The 12,459-nt window shown below is 37.1% G+C and overlaps 1 protein-coding gene across 1 annotated transcript in view; it reads left to right on the top strand.

The window, feature by feature from the left end:
- nme7 (NME/NM23 family member 7) overlaps window positions 1–12,459 on the top strand; it is a 43,511-nt gene that overhangs the window by 5,965 nt on the left and 25,087 nt on the right. The window contains exons 5-8 of the mRNA XM_055213524.2: window positions 3,552–3,602; window positions 3,894–4,101; window positions 6,832–6,937; window positions 12,247–12,311. Of these exons, the coding sequence (XP_055069499.1) occupies window positions 3,552–3,602; window positions 3,894–4,101; window positions 6,832–6,937; window positions 12,247–12,311 (430 nt within the window). The remainder of the gene's footprint in view (window positions 1–3,551; window positions 3,603–3,893; window positions 4,102–6,831; window positions 6,938–12,246; window positions 12,312–12,459) is intronic.

The raw sequence follows: 12,459 nt of genomic DNA, 5'->3' as shown, positions 1-12,459 counted from the left end.
AACTAAAATGTCAGTTTCCACCTAGGTACGTAAGTGAAAAAAAAGTCTCCCAAGTGTGAATTCTCAGAACTGGTTATGGGTGGATTTGACAGGTCACATGTACAGGAAGAAGGATGACCTGCTTAAGTCGGTTTTGCTCTGTGTTGGCACACACAGATTGTCAGAAATGTGATTTCACTTTGACTTTGACGACTTTATAATGTAAGACTCTAAATGTATGCCTGTTTGCCATTTATAGCTAGCTGTCTTACAGAGAATGGATTATATTAACATCATAATGCATAAATTATTAACAGAGGTCGTGAGAAGAAAGAATGCAGGAGTTGCAGGCATTCCCACAAGAAAGACAAATTGCAAATAAGATCTTTTTTATATTTAAGTTTTTTTTCTAGACAGCAATTGTAAAAGTCTTGTGCTTCTCAAATCTCAATGATTTCACATGTCTCATAACCCAATTTAGTCTTAAACTCTGCTTGATTCTGTTGTTCTTACACCAAAGTCTGCAATCAAATTAAGATGTTATTGTTGTCATCACATTATTTTGCGAACAAGTTATACTGTAGACATTAATTCTGTTGCTAGGTAATTTTATATCAACAATTGTGTTATTTGTGTCTATCTAAGAATGAACTATAATTAGCAATCAAGTCTCATTAGCTATGAAAAAGCAAGCTGAGCAATAATACATTTCCTTACTCTGTTTTGTTAAAGGGCAGGGTACTGGTGGACAGAAGTTTTTAAGTCAAGGGATATTTACATTTATTCATACATCTATTCAAATTCTGTAAGGGAGAATTTAACATTTTGCATTAAGAGCTAACAATAAGCACAATATTCAAAGCTACCCAGCAAGCAATAGTCGTGATGTCACCGTCTAGGCCAGTGGTCACCAACCCTGTTCCTGGAAATCGACTTTCCTGCAGAGTTCACATTCAACCCCAATCAAACAAAACCTGCTAATCAAGCTTTTTATGGCTATACCTAAAAATTAGAGGCAGGTGTGCTGAAGCAGGGTTGGATCTATATGCAGGAGGGTATATATCCAGGAAAAGGGTTTGTGACCACTGGTCTAGGCCATAGATCCGATATAATCTGGCTATGATAAACCACTTCAAGAAAAAAAAACTGGATTTGTTTGCATGTCGTTTTTACCAAATTGTCTTGTGAGATGTATGATATTTCATCGTGTTAGCAAAGTCAACAGTGATTACCAGGAGTTTGGGTTCTTTTAATTATTTCTTTTATTACATTTATTTTTGGGCTATGTTTAAGTTGTCTATTAAATTTTGTCTAGAGTTTTAGCCTAGACGTCTGGCCTCTGTTTAATTGGCTATTAGAGTCTTTTAAACGCAAAATAGCTTACTGGGTGTATTTATAAGTGAATTTACAAGTACAAAAAGTTTTAAAGCATAACATTAGGTGTTTAGTCGCACACAGAGATGAATCAAGCCTATAGGGGGTAATAATAACCTATGGTAAATTAAGGGTCATTTTTAGGCAATATTAGCTCAAAAAGGCTCTCCGTAACATTGTGTCTTGATGACTATATGTATGACTATATGTGGGAGAGCCATGTAAAGCAGTGGTTCTTAAAGAGCACCAATGGACCGATTCACGATTTTACATTTCCTTTGGTGTGTAAGTGTGTATAAGTACATGTTAACGATATGCAAAAGGTACATACCCCAAAGTAAACGATGACGCCAGTTATTAGTCCCTTTCACACATACAGTCTTTACTGGTAATTTACTGGTAAATTGCAGTTAACATGTCATGTGTGAACAGAACCTTTCCGGTAAATCAGTGCTCCCAATTTACCAGTAAGACAGGTTGTAATATTACCAGTAATTTACCGGTAAGCGCTATGTGTGAACGAAAAATATAGGATTACCGGCATTTAGAGCGGACCATGCACATTACAAGTTCAGGTGATAGGAGTCCAAGCCGCGCGCATTCAGGTCCGAGCAAACGAGCATACAATAGCTTTGGTCTGCAACGCGAGCCTCTGCTAATCGTGCGTCTCAACAAAATCTCTCGCGCAAAGTGAAGCCCGCAAACCCTCTCATGCGAGGAACAGCACGCAATGCGCATTTTAATGTGAAACTATGATGATGATGATAATAATAATAACCATCGCCAACTATCGTCATGAAAGCTTGCTATTGGCGATATGTCTGGCGATCATCGATACACGATACTATTGTCTATCGGCACAACCTTACTGGTGACCGAATCTTTCAAACATGGTTAGGAGCGTCACATTTCCAGCAGACTTCAGAGCTGTTCAGGCCAATCAGAACGTACAGATTAGCTGGCTAATCAGTGACACAACGCTTTTCAAATCAATGAGTTTTGTACAAAATCCATGCGTTTCAAGAAGAGAGTGAAATCTGGAGTTACAAAAATGTACGGTATGTGGAAAATAATGTGTTTTTTTTACCATAAACTACAAAAACACATTGTACAGGGCTCCAGACTAACTTTTTTCACTAGGAGCACGGCGACCCCCAACTGAAAATTTTAGGGGCGCAACCAGAAAATTTAGGGGCACACTGTAAATCAACATGCTAACCAAATATTCACATTTCTACTAATTTCCAATGTATTTCTAATAAATTCTTTAATGATAGATGCAGAAAATACAATGTGCTGTTTTCAAATTCAGTGTCACATCACAAAAAAAAGGGTCAAATTTACTGGTCGCACATGAGAATTGGATATAAAATTCAGTGGCATACTCTAAAATGTTTACATTTTTTTGGAATGAAATAGGTGCACTTTAACTTTTAACGCCAAAACAATATTTGAAGGTGCCCAACTCACTCTATTTCTACCCAATAGTTTTTTATTTTCTTTATTTTAATGCTTTTTTGTCTTATTTTGAATCATTTTAAGTCATCTTAAGGCCCCCTTAAAAATCTGTTGATGCATCCTCTGGGCCCCACCCTATTGGTTGAGAAACAATGAGGAAACAGATGTTTCAGATGTTAGCTTATGTTTTTTTTTTATTATTACCTAGAAATTATTGTATAAGAAATGTAATATTTCCAGGTCTTTTGCATGTCTAAAGCTAGCAAGCTTATTCCTTTTGGATTTGCAGACGCCCCATCAGTGATAAAAGATTTGACAGCCTTACTATACAAGTGGTTTAGTGCTACATTTTTCAGAGAATGGAAAGTGCTGATGGTTAATCTTTCCCTTTCCTCTTAAAAACGGCTGACTCTACGATTTGTCTTATAGTCCTTGTTGTTTTAGCCTGGTCAGGTTTCCCTGTATTTAACCTTTCCTCAAAGAAGCAAACAGCTGATCATTGAGGTGTAAATTGTCACATAGGCATTTCCCCACTTCCATAGGCTAGTAAATGAAATTTCACACTAATTTAAGTAATTTAGTCATTCATATAGACAAAATATAGATAAAATACCTCAGGGAATTTCGCCTTTTTCTGTGTCAAAGATCTGTGCAGATCTCAGTGTCAATTATAGAAGTCAGCCGAGAAATGCTTTCGAGATCACTTATTAACCCTGTGTACTTTTATGGCTTTCTTACAGGAAGCAGGCAGCGGACTTTTACACGGAACATCAGTCAAAGTCTTTTTTCAAGTGAGTCTTTCTTGAGTGAATGATTGACTGGACTTAAGGGCAGATTTTGAAGGAGACTCTGACACTTGAACCGCAAATCCACTGACATTGTCAATGTCACAGGGACTTTGAAATGTCCTTCCTTTGACTTTGCATGTACACCAGTTATCGCCATCACATTGATTTATACATGTAGTGTATTAGTGACTGTTGTGAATTTGTCCCAATCTGTTATGTCTATTAAATGAGGTAACTAATATCACAATAAAGGGAATTTAACAGTAGCTGAATCATGTTTTTGTTCGATTACAGTAATCTAGTGCAGTTTGTGAGCTCTGGTCCAGTGATCGCTATGGAGCTGATGGGAGATGAGGCGGTCTCAGTCTGGAGAAAAGTTCTTGGCCCGACTGATTCTGGTGTGGCCCGAAAAGATGCAGCTCACAGTCTCAGAGCCCAATTTGGTACCGATGGAACTAAGAATGCAGGACATGGGTCAGACTCATTGGCGTCTGCTGCACGGGTAATGAAAACAAAAAAGAAATGACTAACAAATTAAAAATAGCTGTCAATGTTATTTAATAGAATTAAGAATTGATCTGTACAGTAATCTAGACTGGAATATCTAGCAAGGATGAAATTTCACAAACTGATTTACAGTATCACACTTGAATTCACAGAACTCATTTTTTCACAAATGTTTGCAAACGCGACTATTACGGCTAGGTGTTTGATTTTACATTTATATGTATGCATTTGGCAGACGCTTTTATCCAAAGCGATTTACAGTGTTTTGTTCCCTGGGTTCGAATCCATTACCTTTTGCACTGCTAACCAAATGCTTCACCAACAAGGTTTTATACACCTGCGGTAGTGGGTCTGATTGACACACCCATAAGGTCCCGTACACATTGCATATTAATTTGATTGTCACTTTACCTTTTAATGCTTATTCCTGTTATGTACACACACAATTCAGTAATTACGGGACTGACAACCGCATTCTACAACAGAAATAACTATAGTGTGTACATAACTGAACTGAACAACTAGTAGTTAATAAACTGTTTAAACGTGCATCATGGACATGACAGGTCTCTCTTCTGAAAAAATAAAGTCTTCTGTATGCGCGTTGCAGAAAATGACAGGCACGAGCGTTTGCTGACTAGCGTTGCCAGATCTTGCACGAAAAAAACAGCGAACAAGAAAAATCCAATAATAAACCGAAATAAATTAAAATGCTTTATCTCAAAGATCAATATTTTGGGGCCGGCACCTTCACACTTTATTAACACCAAAATCTTGATCGCTTCATGAGCCGAAAGCCTTAACAGTTATGCGCCAAAACGGTATGTTTGTACAAAAAAGATGAGGACCTGGCAACACTGCAAGACTCAAAAATGCGTACAGTACACCGCCAAGACAGAGGTTTATTGCAAAATATAACGCTGTTAAATTATTTTGGTCAAAGCTGTGAGTGATAAGCATGCGAGAAGGCAGAATGTTGCTATGGTTATCTCTGTGTCAATCATCACATTTTCAGAAAGTGAGTCTTGTTCCGTACAGACATGTAACGAACATTTAGGGGATTCACTCGCATTTAAATGCGGTTTTCACTCCTGAAAGTTTGCAGTGTGTATGAGGCCTAAATGTACTAATTTACTTTGTTCATATAGTCATTAAATAATATTATATTGTAGCAATAATGATATTTTTACTTTTATCTCTTTTCCCACAAAATATTCATGTGAAATTATTCACTTCAAAGTTAATTCTTGCTGATAGATTTGATTTGGTACCAAATTTTAAAGTCGGAATGAAATTGGAATGAAAAACTATATATATATATATATATGAAGAGTTTGGTTCCAAAACACAATAAATCCATTTTGACAAATTTCGGTAAAAACGTGTTTTCTATACCAAGAAAGTGACAAGATGAAAACCACTATTTTCTGTTACAAACTTTCACATAGCATCTTTAGGTTATAAAAACATAAAAAATTCAAATCCATAACTTGATTTTCAAAGATTTATTATAAAAACGAATTCTTTTTTCCACAAAACGCAATAAATCCATGACAGTTTTTTATTTCAAAATGCTATAAATTTATTAAATCAATGTATAAATGTGCATTCATCTTTACCATTTTATATTTATTTAGTTGACTAGTGGTATACAATGATTAAAAAATAAACATTAATGCCATTAACCAAAACACTTACTTTGTTATATTAAGAACACAATGTTTTAGCATGAGAAGCTTGATGCTGTCTGGAGAACAAGCAACCGAGTGCCTCTCGCGGAAATTATTAGCTGTTAATGGCTTACGTTTCTTTCCCGTCACAGAAAACCATCACAGGTTTGGCAATGCTATTAAAGTATTATTTTGTTTTGTTTGTTGATCACGAAGTACAAAGTAGGTGAGGAAAACTAGGACTCGTGTATTCAGCGCGCCGCCATGTTTGTTTACATTGCGTGAATGGTCCGCTGTAATATCAGAAATGGATTTATTGCGTTCTGTAAAAAAGCAGGACTGGCGTTTGTCGCATTTTGGGAAAAAAGGGAGAAAAGATGACAGAATATCACGGCGGGTATTGGATTTTGCGTAAAATTAATTATTTACTTTTAACTACTGACCTGATATAATACTGATTTTGGCAGTAACTCATTTTTTTCAAAAATGGCGTTTATCGCGTTTTGGAACCAAACTCTTCATATATATATTTTATATTGTGGTATTATTAACAAATGACTTATCTGTGAGCTTCATTATTTTTAACAAATTTGTGTGTGCTCATAATCTTTAAACAAAAATGCAAATCTCCTCCCCTCCTCAAAACGATCTCTCTTCACTTCCGGTCATATGGTATGGCAGGTGGGCGGGGTCCGGGAGAAAATCGCAGCGATTAGCAATTAGCAACACGACCCAACCTCAAACGATCCAATCAGATCTCGATGGACAAATTCAAATCAAGCTCTGCCTTATTTCATTTCAGAAGCCGTTTCATTCGGATATACATCACCACAGGGAAAATAAGGCAATCGCTTCTTCCGTTTCATGGCGACTTTATGAAAAAAATGTCCCTTACCCCTACTGTTTATTACTTTGTTGTAGTCCCATTATTATATCTTAATAGAGGCTAAATAAATGATTTGTTGTTTTCACTCTATGTATGATATAGTCAGTAAGTCTGTGAATGCTAGACATGCATGCATGCTAATATAATGCAATGTCAATTTGTCTGTTAGGAGCTGGAGTTTTTCTTCCCCTCCACCGCAGGTCATGGGCCCTCCAACACAGCCAAGTTTTCTGACTGCACCTGCTGTATCATCAAACCTCATGCCATCTCAGAGGGTAAACCCACACACAAACACTGACACAACCTACTGATTATGTCTATTCATGCATCTTTGATATAACCTGTTTTAGATTAAAAATACTGTCGTTAAAGATTTGCTCTTTGTTATGTGCTGCATGTGGTGCATTATTAACCCATCCGTGACCCTTAAGCTTTTCTGATAGGGCACAGTATCATCAGAGAACTATGACAGGACTGATATCTCATACCCCATCACACTTGTCCCACTTAGCGACTTAAGCTGTGTTCCCTTTAAAGCGCCGCCCACTCAACAGCCACTTACTAGTGCTTCTAATTCTGACCCAGAATCTACCCTAGCAATTTTGCATGTGTGTAAATCCAATGACGATAAGTAGGCTGTCAGCGTTTTAGTTTCAAAGTTTGTGATTATACTTTTACGATTATCTGATTTAAAGATAATAGCAACACAGAAATCAAAGCATTTTCCTGTAGACCTGCTGGTCCCACCCACTGCCACTGTGTCACTCTCAAAATACACAAAATGTTTGTGTAACCCTAAAGTTGTTGTGTTGGGTGAAGACCTAATTTCATTACGCTAGCAACTAACTACATTGCTATCCCAGAATCCATTTGCTTCATTTGTAGTTATCTTCTTTTTACATAAATGTCTCCATCCATTCCTGGCCTACTGTTGTTTTGCTTGTTAAACGCTGATGAGTGTGAAACCCCCAAAGCTAGTGAACATTCTTAACCAAGCCTTCGCTCCGGATTTGCCCAAATCCATCTCCTGATCCCTGTTCGTAGAGCATGCCGCCAGAGCACTGACCTGTGAAATCTGAAATCCTCTCGATAGGACTGAGGTGGATGTTTCCCATAGTGGTCGTAGACTAAGCAGGCTACTGTTTGATTTTGTACATTGCTGTAGGCTGATTAACATGAAGGGAATGTCACACACATATTCACACACACATCAGATCCCCAACAACAACTCATTCGTTCACAAACCGAAAAGGTCATGCTTGCAAAATTTTATACTGTAGTTCTGACATACTTAATAGGTATTTAAGTTGGTTTAGCACCATTTTAAAATTCTCACTCTTTTAGCTTTTACCTTATTTTGTTTCACTTGCTAGCATCATGTTCATTCTTTATGAATCACAAACTTACCAGTTATATACACTCACCTAAAGGATTATTACGAACACCATACTAATACTGTGTTTGACCCCTTTTCGCCTTCAGAACTGCCTTAATTCTACATGGCATTGATTCAACAAGGTGCTGAAAGCATTCTTTAGAAATGTTTGCCCATATTGAAAGGATAGCATCTTGTAGTTAATGGAGATTTGTGGGATGCACATCCAGGGCACGAAGCTCCCGTTCCACCACATCCCAAAGATGCTCTATTGAGTTGAGATCTGGTGACTGTGGGGGCCATTTTAGTTCAGTGAACACATTGTCATGTTCAAGAAACCAATTTGAAATGATTAGAGCTTTGTGAAATGGTGCATTATCCTGCTGGAAGTAGCCAGCAGATGATGGGTACATGGGTGTCATAAAGGAATGGACATGGTTAGAAACAATGCTCAGGTAGGCCATGGCATTTAAACAATGCCCAATTGGCACTAAAGGGCCTAAAGTGTGCCAAGAAAACATCCCCCACACCATTACACCACCAGCAGCAGCCTGCACAGTGGTAACAAGGCATGATGGATCCATGTTCTCATTATGTTCACGCCAAATTCTGACTACCATCTGAATGTCTCAACAGAAATTGAGACTCATCAGACCAGGCAACATTTTTCCAGTCTTCAACTGTCCAATTTTGGTGAGCTCGTGCAAATTGTAGCCTCTGTTTCCTATTTGTAGTGGAGATGAGTGGTACGCGGTGGGGTCTTCTGCTATTGTAGCCGATCCACCTCAAGGTTGTGCGTGTTGTAGCTTCACAAATGCTTTGCTGCATACCTTGTAAGTAATGATTTGGAGAGAATTACAGTGCTTGTTACCTTTTGGAGCCCACCAGACTTGGAAAAAAGTAAAAATAAAAATAGCCAGTAATGAAAGCCACTGCAGAGAGAACAGGTACATGAAGTGATAGCACAGACTATGTGGAAACTTTTAATTTGATCATAAAAAAACAAACTACACCATTAGTATTATAAACTACACCAACCATGTTGTTAAGGCTTGCTAAACAATCTGTTGATTGTAGGAGTACTTAATTTCACCAAAAACTGTGGGCTTACCCAGGACCTTATGATGAGATGTGTCCCAGGGTCCACGCATAAAATATTTCCCTTAATTTTGAGAGGACCTACGCCAAACTACAACAATATTTGATACTGCATGCATTGTGTATTGCAAGTGAAGTCCTGTAACCTTGAGAATAAGAAGATCATGGAGTATGCATAGTGTGAGTACATGCTGTAGCTGTAAGTAAGGTGTAAAGGTCATGATTCTCTGAATTGCCTGTGCCTGGCATATACTAGCAGCAGCATGCTATAATTAATGGATAATCATTTACTCAAAGCAGGTTAGGGTCATATTATATAGTTGTAGTGCATTTTTACTTGCCTATTGTTTTTTATGTTCTTTTAATAGAATATAATGATTAACCAGGACCTGGTATGTGGTGTGAAGTTTTTCTGGATGGTTAATGTTACTGTCAGTGTTGGAAATTGTTCATTAATGTATTGTGAGCTTCACGCCATGTGGTACAAAGTCCATCTCAGTAAGTCAGTTCCCAAGTTGTGGAAATTCCCTATTGTTCACCCTATTGCTACTAGACCTTCAAAGCAGATTTGATCTCCCATTTAAAATGTTTGGCCAAAAAATATATATTTATGTATTTTATTAATATATGTGTTCCCCAGGGATTAAACCCACCACCTTTGCAGCACTGATTCTGGCAGCGCTGATTCTGTTTCTTAGCAACAGGACTGATTGTGTATAAAGGCTGCTGTCAGAACTGAAAGCTAAGGGTCACCAGGGGTGCTGAGGGAGAGTTAGGGTGTAAAGATGTAATTTATATGGCAAAAGAGATTTTCCTGAGGCAAGGCTTTCATGCCCTATATCAATTGCGTAAAAGTGTCCCATCCAGTAAAATGAATGGGCTATCATCGCTCTTTTCAGCTGTTCCAAGTTTGATAAGTGCTGTGTAGTATTTTGGTCAGACTTTGCCCTTTCTCTTGGTACCGGTGAGTGACAACTATTATGCCAACTTGTCAAATCAGGGATTTTATATGCTTTGAATTAGCCTGTTTAATAACACTATGTAAGGCACTTCTGTAACCCCTTCTTGCCCATAAAACATATCAGAATGCACTGTGACCTAACCTGGACAACAAACAATTATGCCGTATATTAATTATAATATAGACTGAAACCAAAGTCTCCTGAGGCAGTTTAGTTCATTCAGACAAATAGATAGCCCAGCTCTTATCTAATACTATATGGAAAGATCAAATTCTCCATAACAGTTAATTAATAACATTTGAAATCCGCAATAACATTTGCCAGCAATTAAAGTTTAAACAGTGATTGACAGGAGAAAGTGTTTTAACAAGACAAAATCACATACTTTATCTTTAAATCGCTGCATTTAAATGTTTTCATGCGGTTAAAACATGACATGCAGCAATTTACTGTTTGATACTTCTGACCATAACGAAATAGACACCACAAAGCCATTACTGCACTGATAGGTACACTTTGTGCCTTTATTAATAAAATCTTTCACCACTCAGTTCAAAAGAGTAGTAGACGACTCGCTCTCGTGTTATTGAGATCAAAGTCTCCCCTCTGAAGCCACTCCTTCATGATCTTGGGAACTGTTTGTTGGCCTTTAACTCGGCATGATTAAACAGAAGGTCACAAGTCTTGCCACTTAACAGATGATTTTCATCCAATGCAAGTGCAACATAGCTTTTTAACTGCAGGGACAGTCAAGGGCACAAAGTCAGTGTAGCGGGATCACATGAGTTCCTACATTACTGCTACTTGGTATTGGACTTAAAACGTTTGTGTTAGCATCTCAAGTTCTTAATCATTAAACTTCTATCTAATGATTAGTCTCCTCTTAGAAGTGCATTTTAGGTTTCTTAAAGCATGTGATTATAGCCTTTACAATACTTTGCCGTTTGTAAAATACATTCTCCTGTTCCAGCTTAAGAAACATCTAATAAGCAAAGCATAGATTTATTTCCAAGTGAACTCTAAACATACTATATCAAAACATTGCTATGTTTGTTTTTGAATCTTATCCAGCCCATCACAGCAGCACAGGTATAACTAACGGTGTCAGTTTGGGGTCTCTTCTGTAGTTACATCGTGTACTAAGGCAGACGGAAAATTAAAAGTTAAAAATAGTCCCCGTGGTAACTTTCAATAGCTGGGGACTACTTTCGGGCACTGCGCAATATCTTTGCGCCTGCTGCAGCCATGTTACGGCAGCAAAGGCTTTGATTATTATGCCAGAATGAGAGTATAGTTCCAAGCCATATCGGCCTAGAAAATGCAACTTTTAATTCTCCGTCGGTCTTAGTACACAAAGTCACTACAGAAGAGTCAAGTTTTAAATAGGAAAAATATCGAAACTCTTTGGTAATGCTAATGGTCTAATCAGATTGGATTATGCTAAGCTATGCTAAAAGTGGTACCGCCAGATTCCGAAATGATAAAAATCAAATGTTTAACTCTAGGGGAGCTGAAAAAAGAGCCTATTTTTTTTTTAAAGTGGGGTGTCCCTTTAAGATATTCAGTTTAGGCAGCTCTTATATTTATTTTTGTCTGGGACTGGTCTAATCCCTGTCCGGGAAACCACCCCTTTACCCTTAAATCTAACATTCATTTTAACATGGATTTTGTTTATTTTTAGAGACTAGATCATTTTACTGAATCGATTTGTCAGTCTTTGATGAGCATTTACTGTATGATTCAAATGTTTCAAACCCCCTAAATTTATACAATTTTTACAAAAGTCTTATGCGGTGTAATGAATGACGTCTTCAATATTAGTAATTGAGTTAGCTATAATAACAATACTCCTGTCATTTATCTGTCATTGCTCTATATAGAGAAATCATTATTGCATTCATGATATTTTAGAGTGACATTAGTATAAATTTGACATTTTTTTAATACCATTACAATAACCACTGTAACCTCCTTATTTTTAATCTGTTATCTGTGATGATAAATTGTGTGTTCATTTGTCCCTTACACATGCAGCTGTTGCTTTTATTCAGTGTTTTCTTTAGATAAATGTGAGCCAAGCCTGAATTAAGTTTGTTTTGCTTTTTTCAAATGAACATCTTTCATTTCAAATGTCATCTTGTTTTCCCAGCACTGACAGGAAAGATTCTGAAGTCAATCATAGAAAATGGATTTGAGATCACAGCTTTACAAATGGTAAGTTTTGTTGTTTTTTTGAGGCTATTTATATTATAGCGCGTTACTTTCAAATAGATTTGTGCTAACAAATAATGGCAAAAGTTATATTCAAACACTAAATATATTATATGTATAAAATATTTACTCCTATTAATAGAAAGAAATG

Source organism: Misgurnus anguillicaudatus, chromosome 8, assembly GCF_027580225.2.
Source record: "Misgurnus anguillicaudatus chromosome 8, ASM2758022v2, whole genome shotgun sequence".
Classification (NCBI taxonomy): Eukaryota; Metazoa; Chordata; class Actinopteri; order Cypriniformes; family Cobitidae; genus Misgurnus; species Misgurnus anguillicaudatus.
The sequence above is the reverse complement of the archived record's forward strand: the minus strand, read 5'-3'. Positions and strand labels throughout refer to the sequence as shown.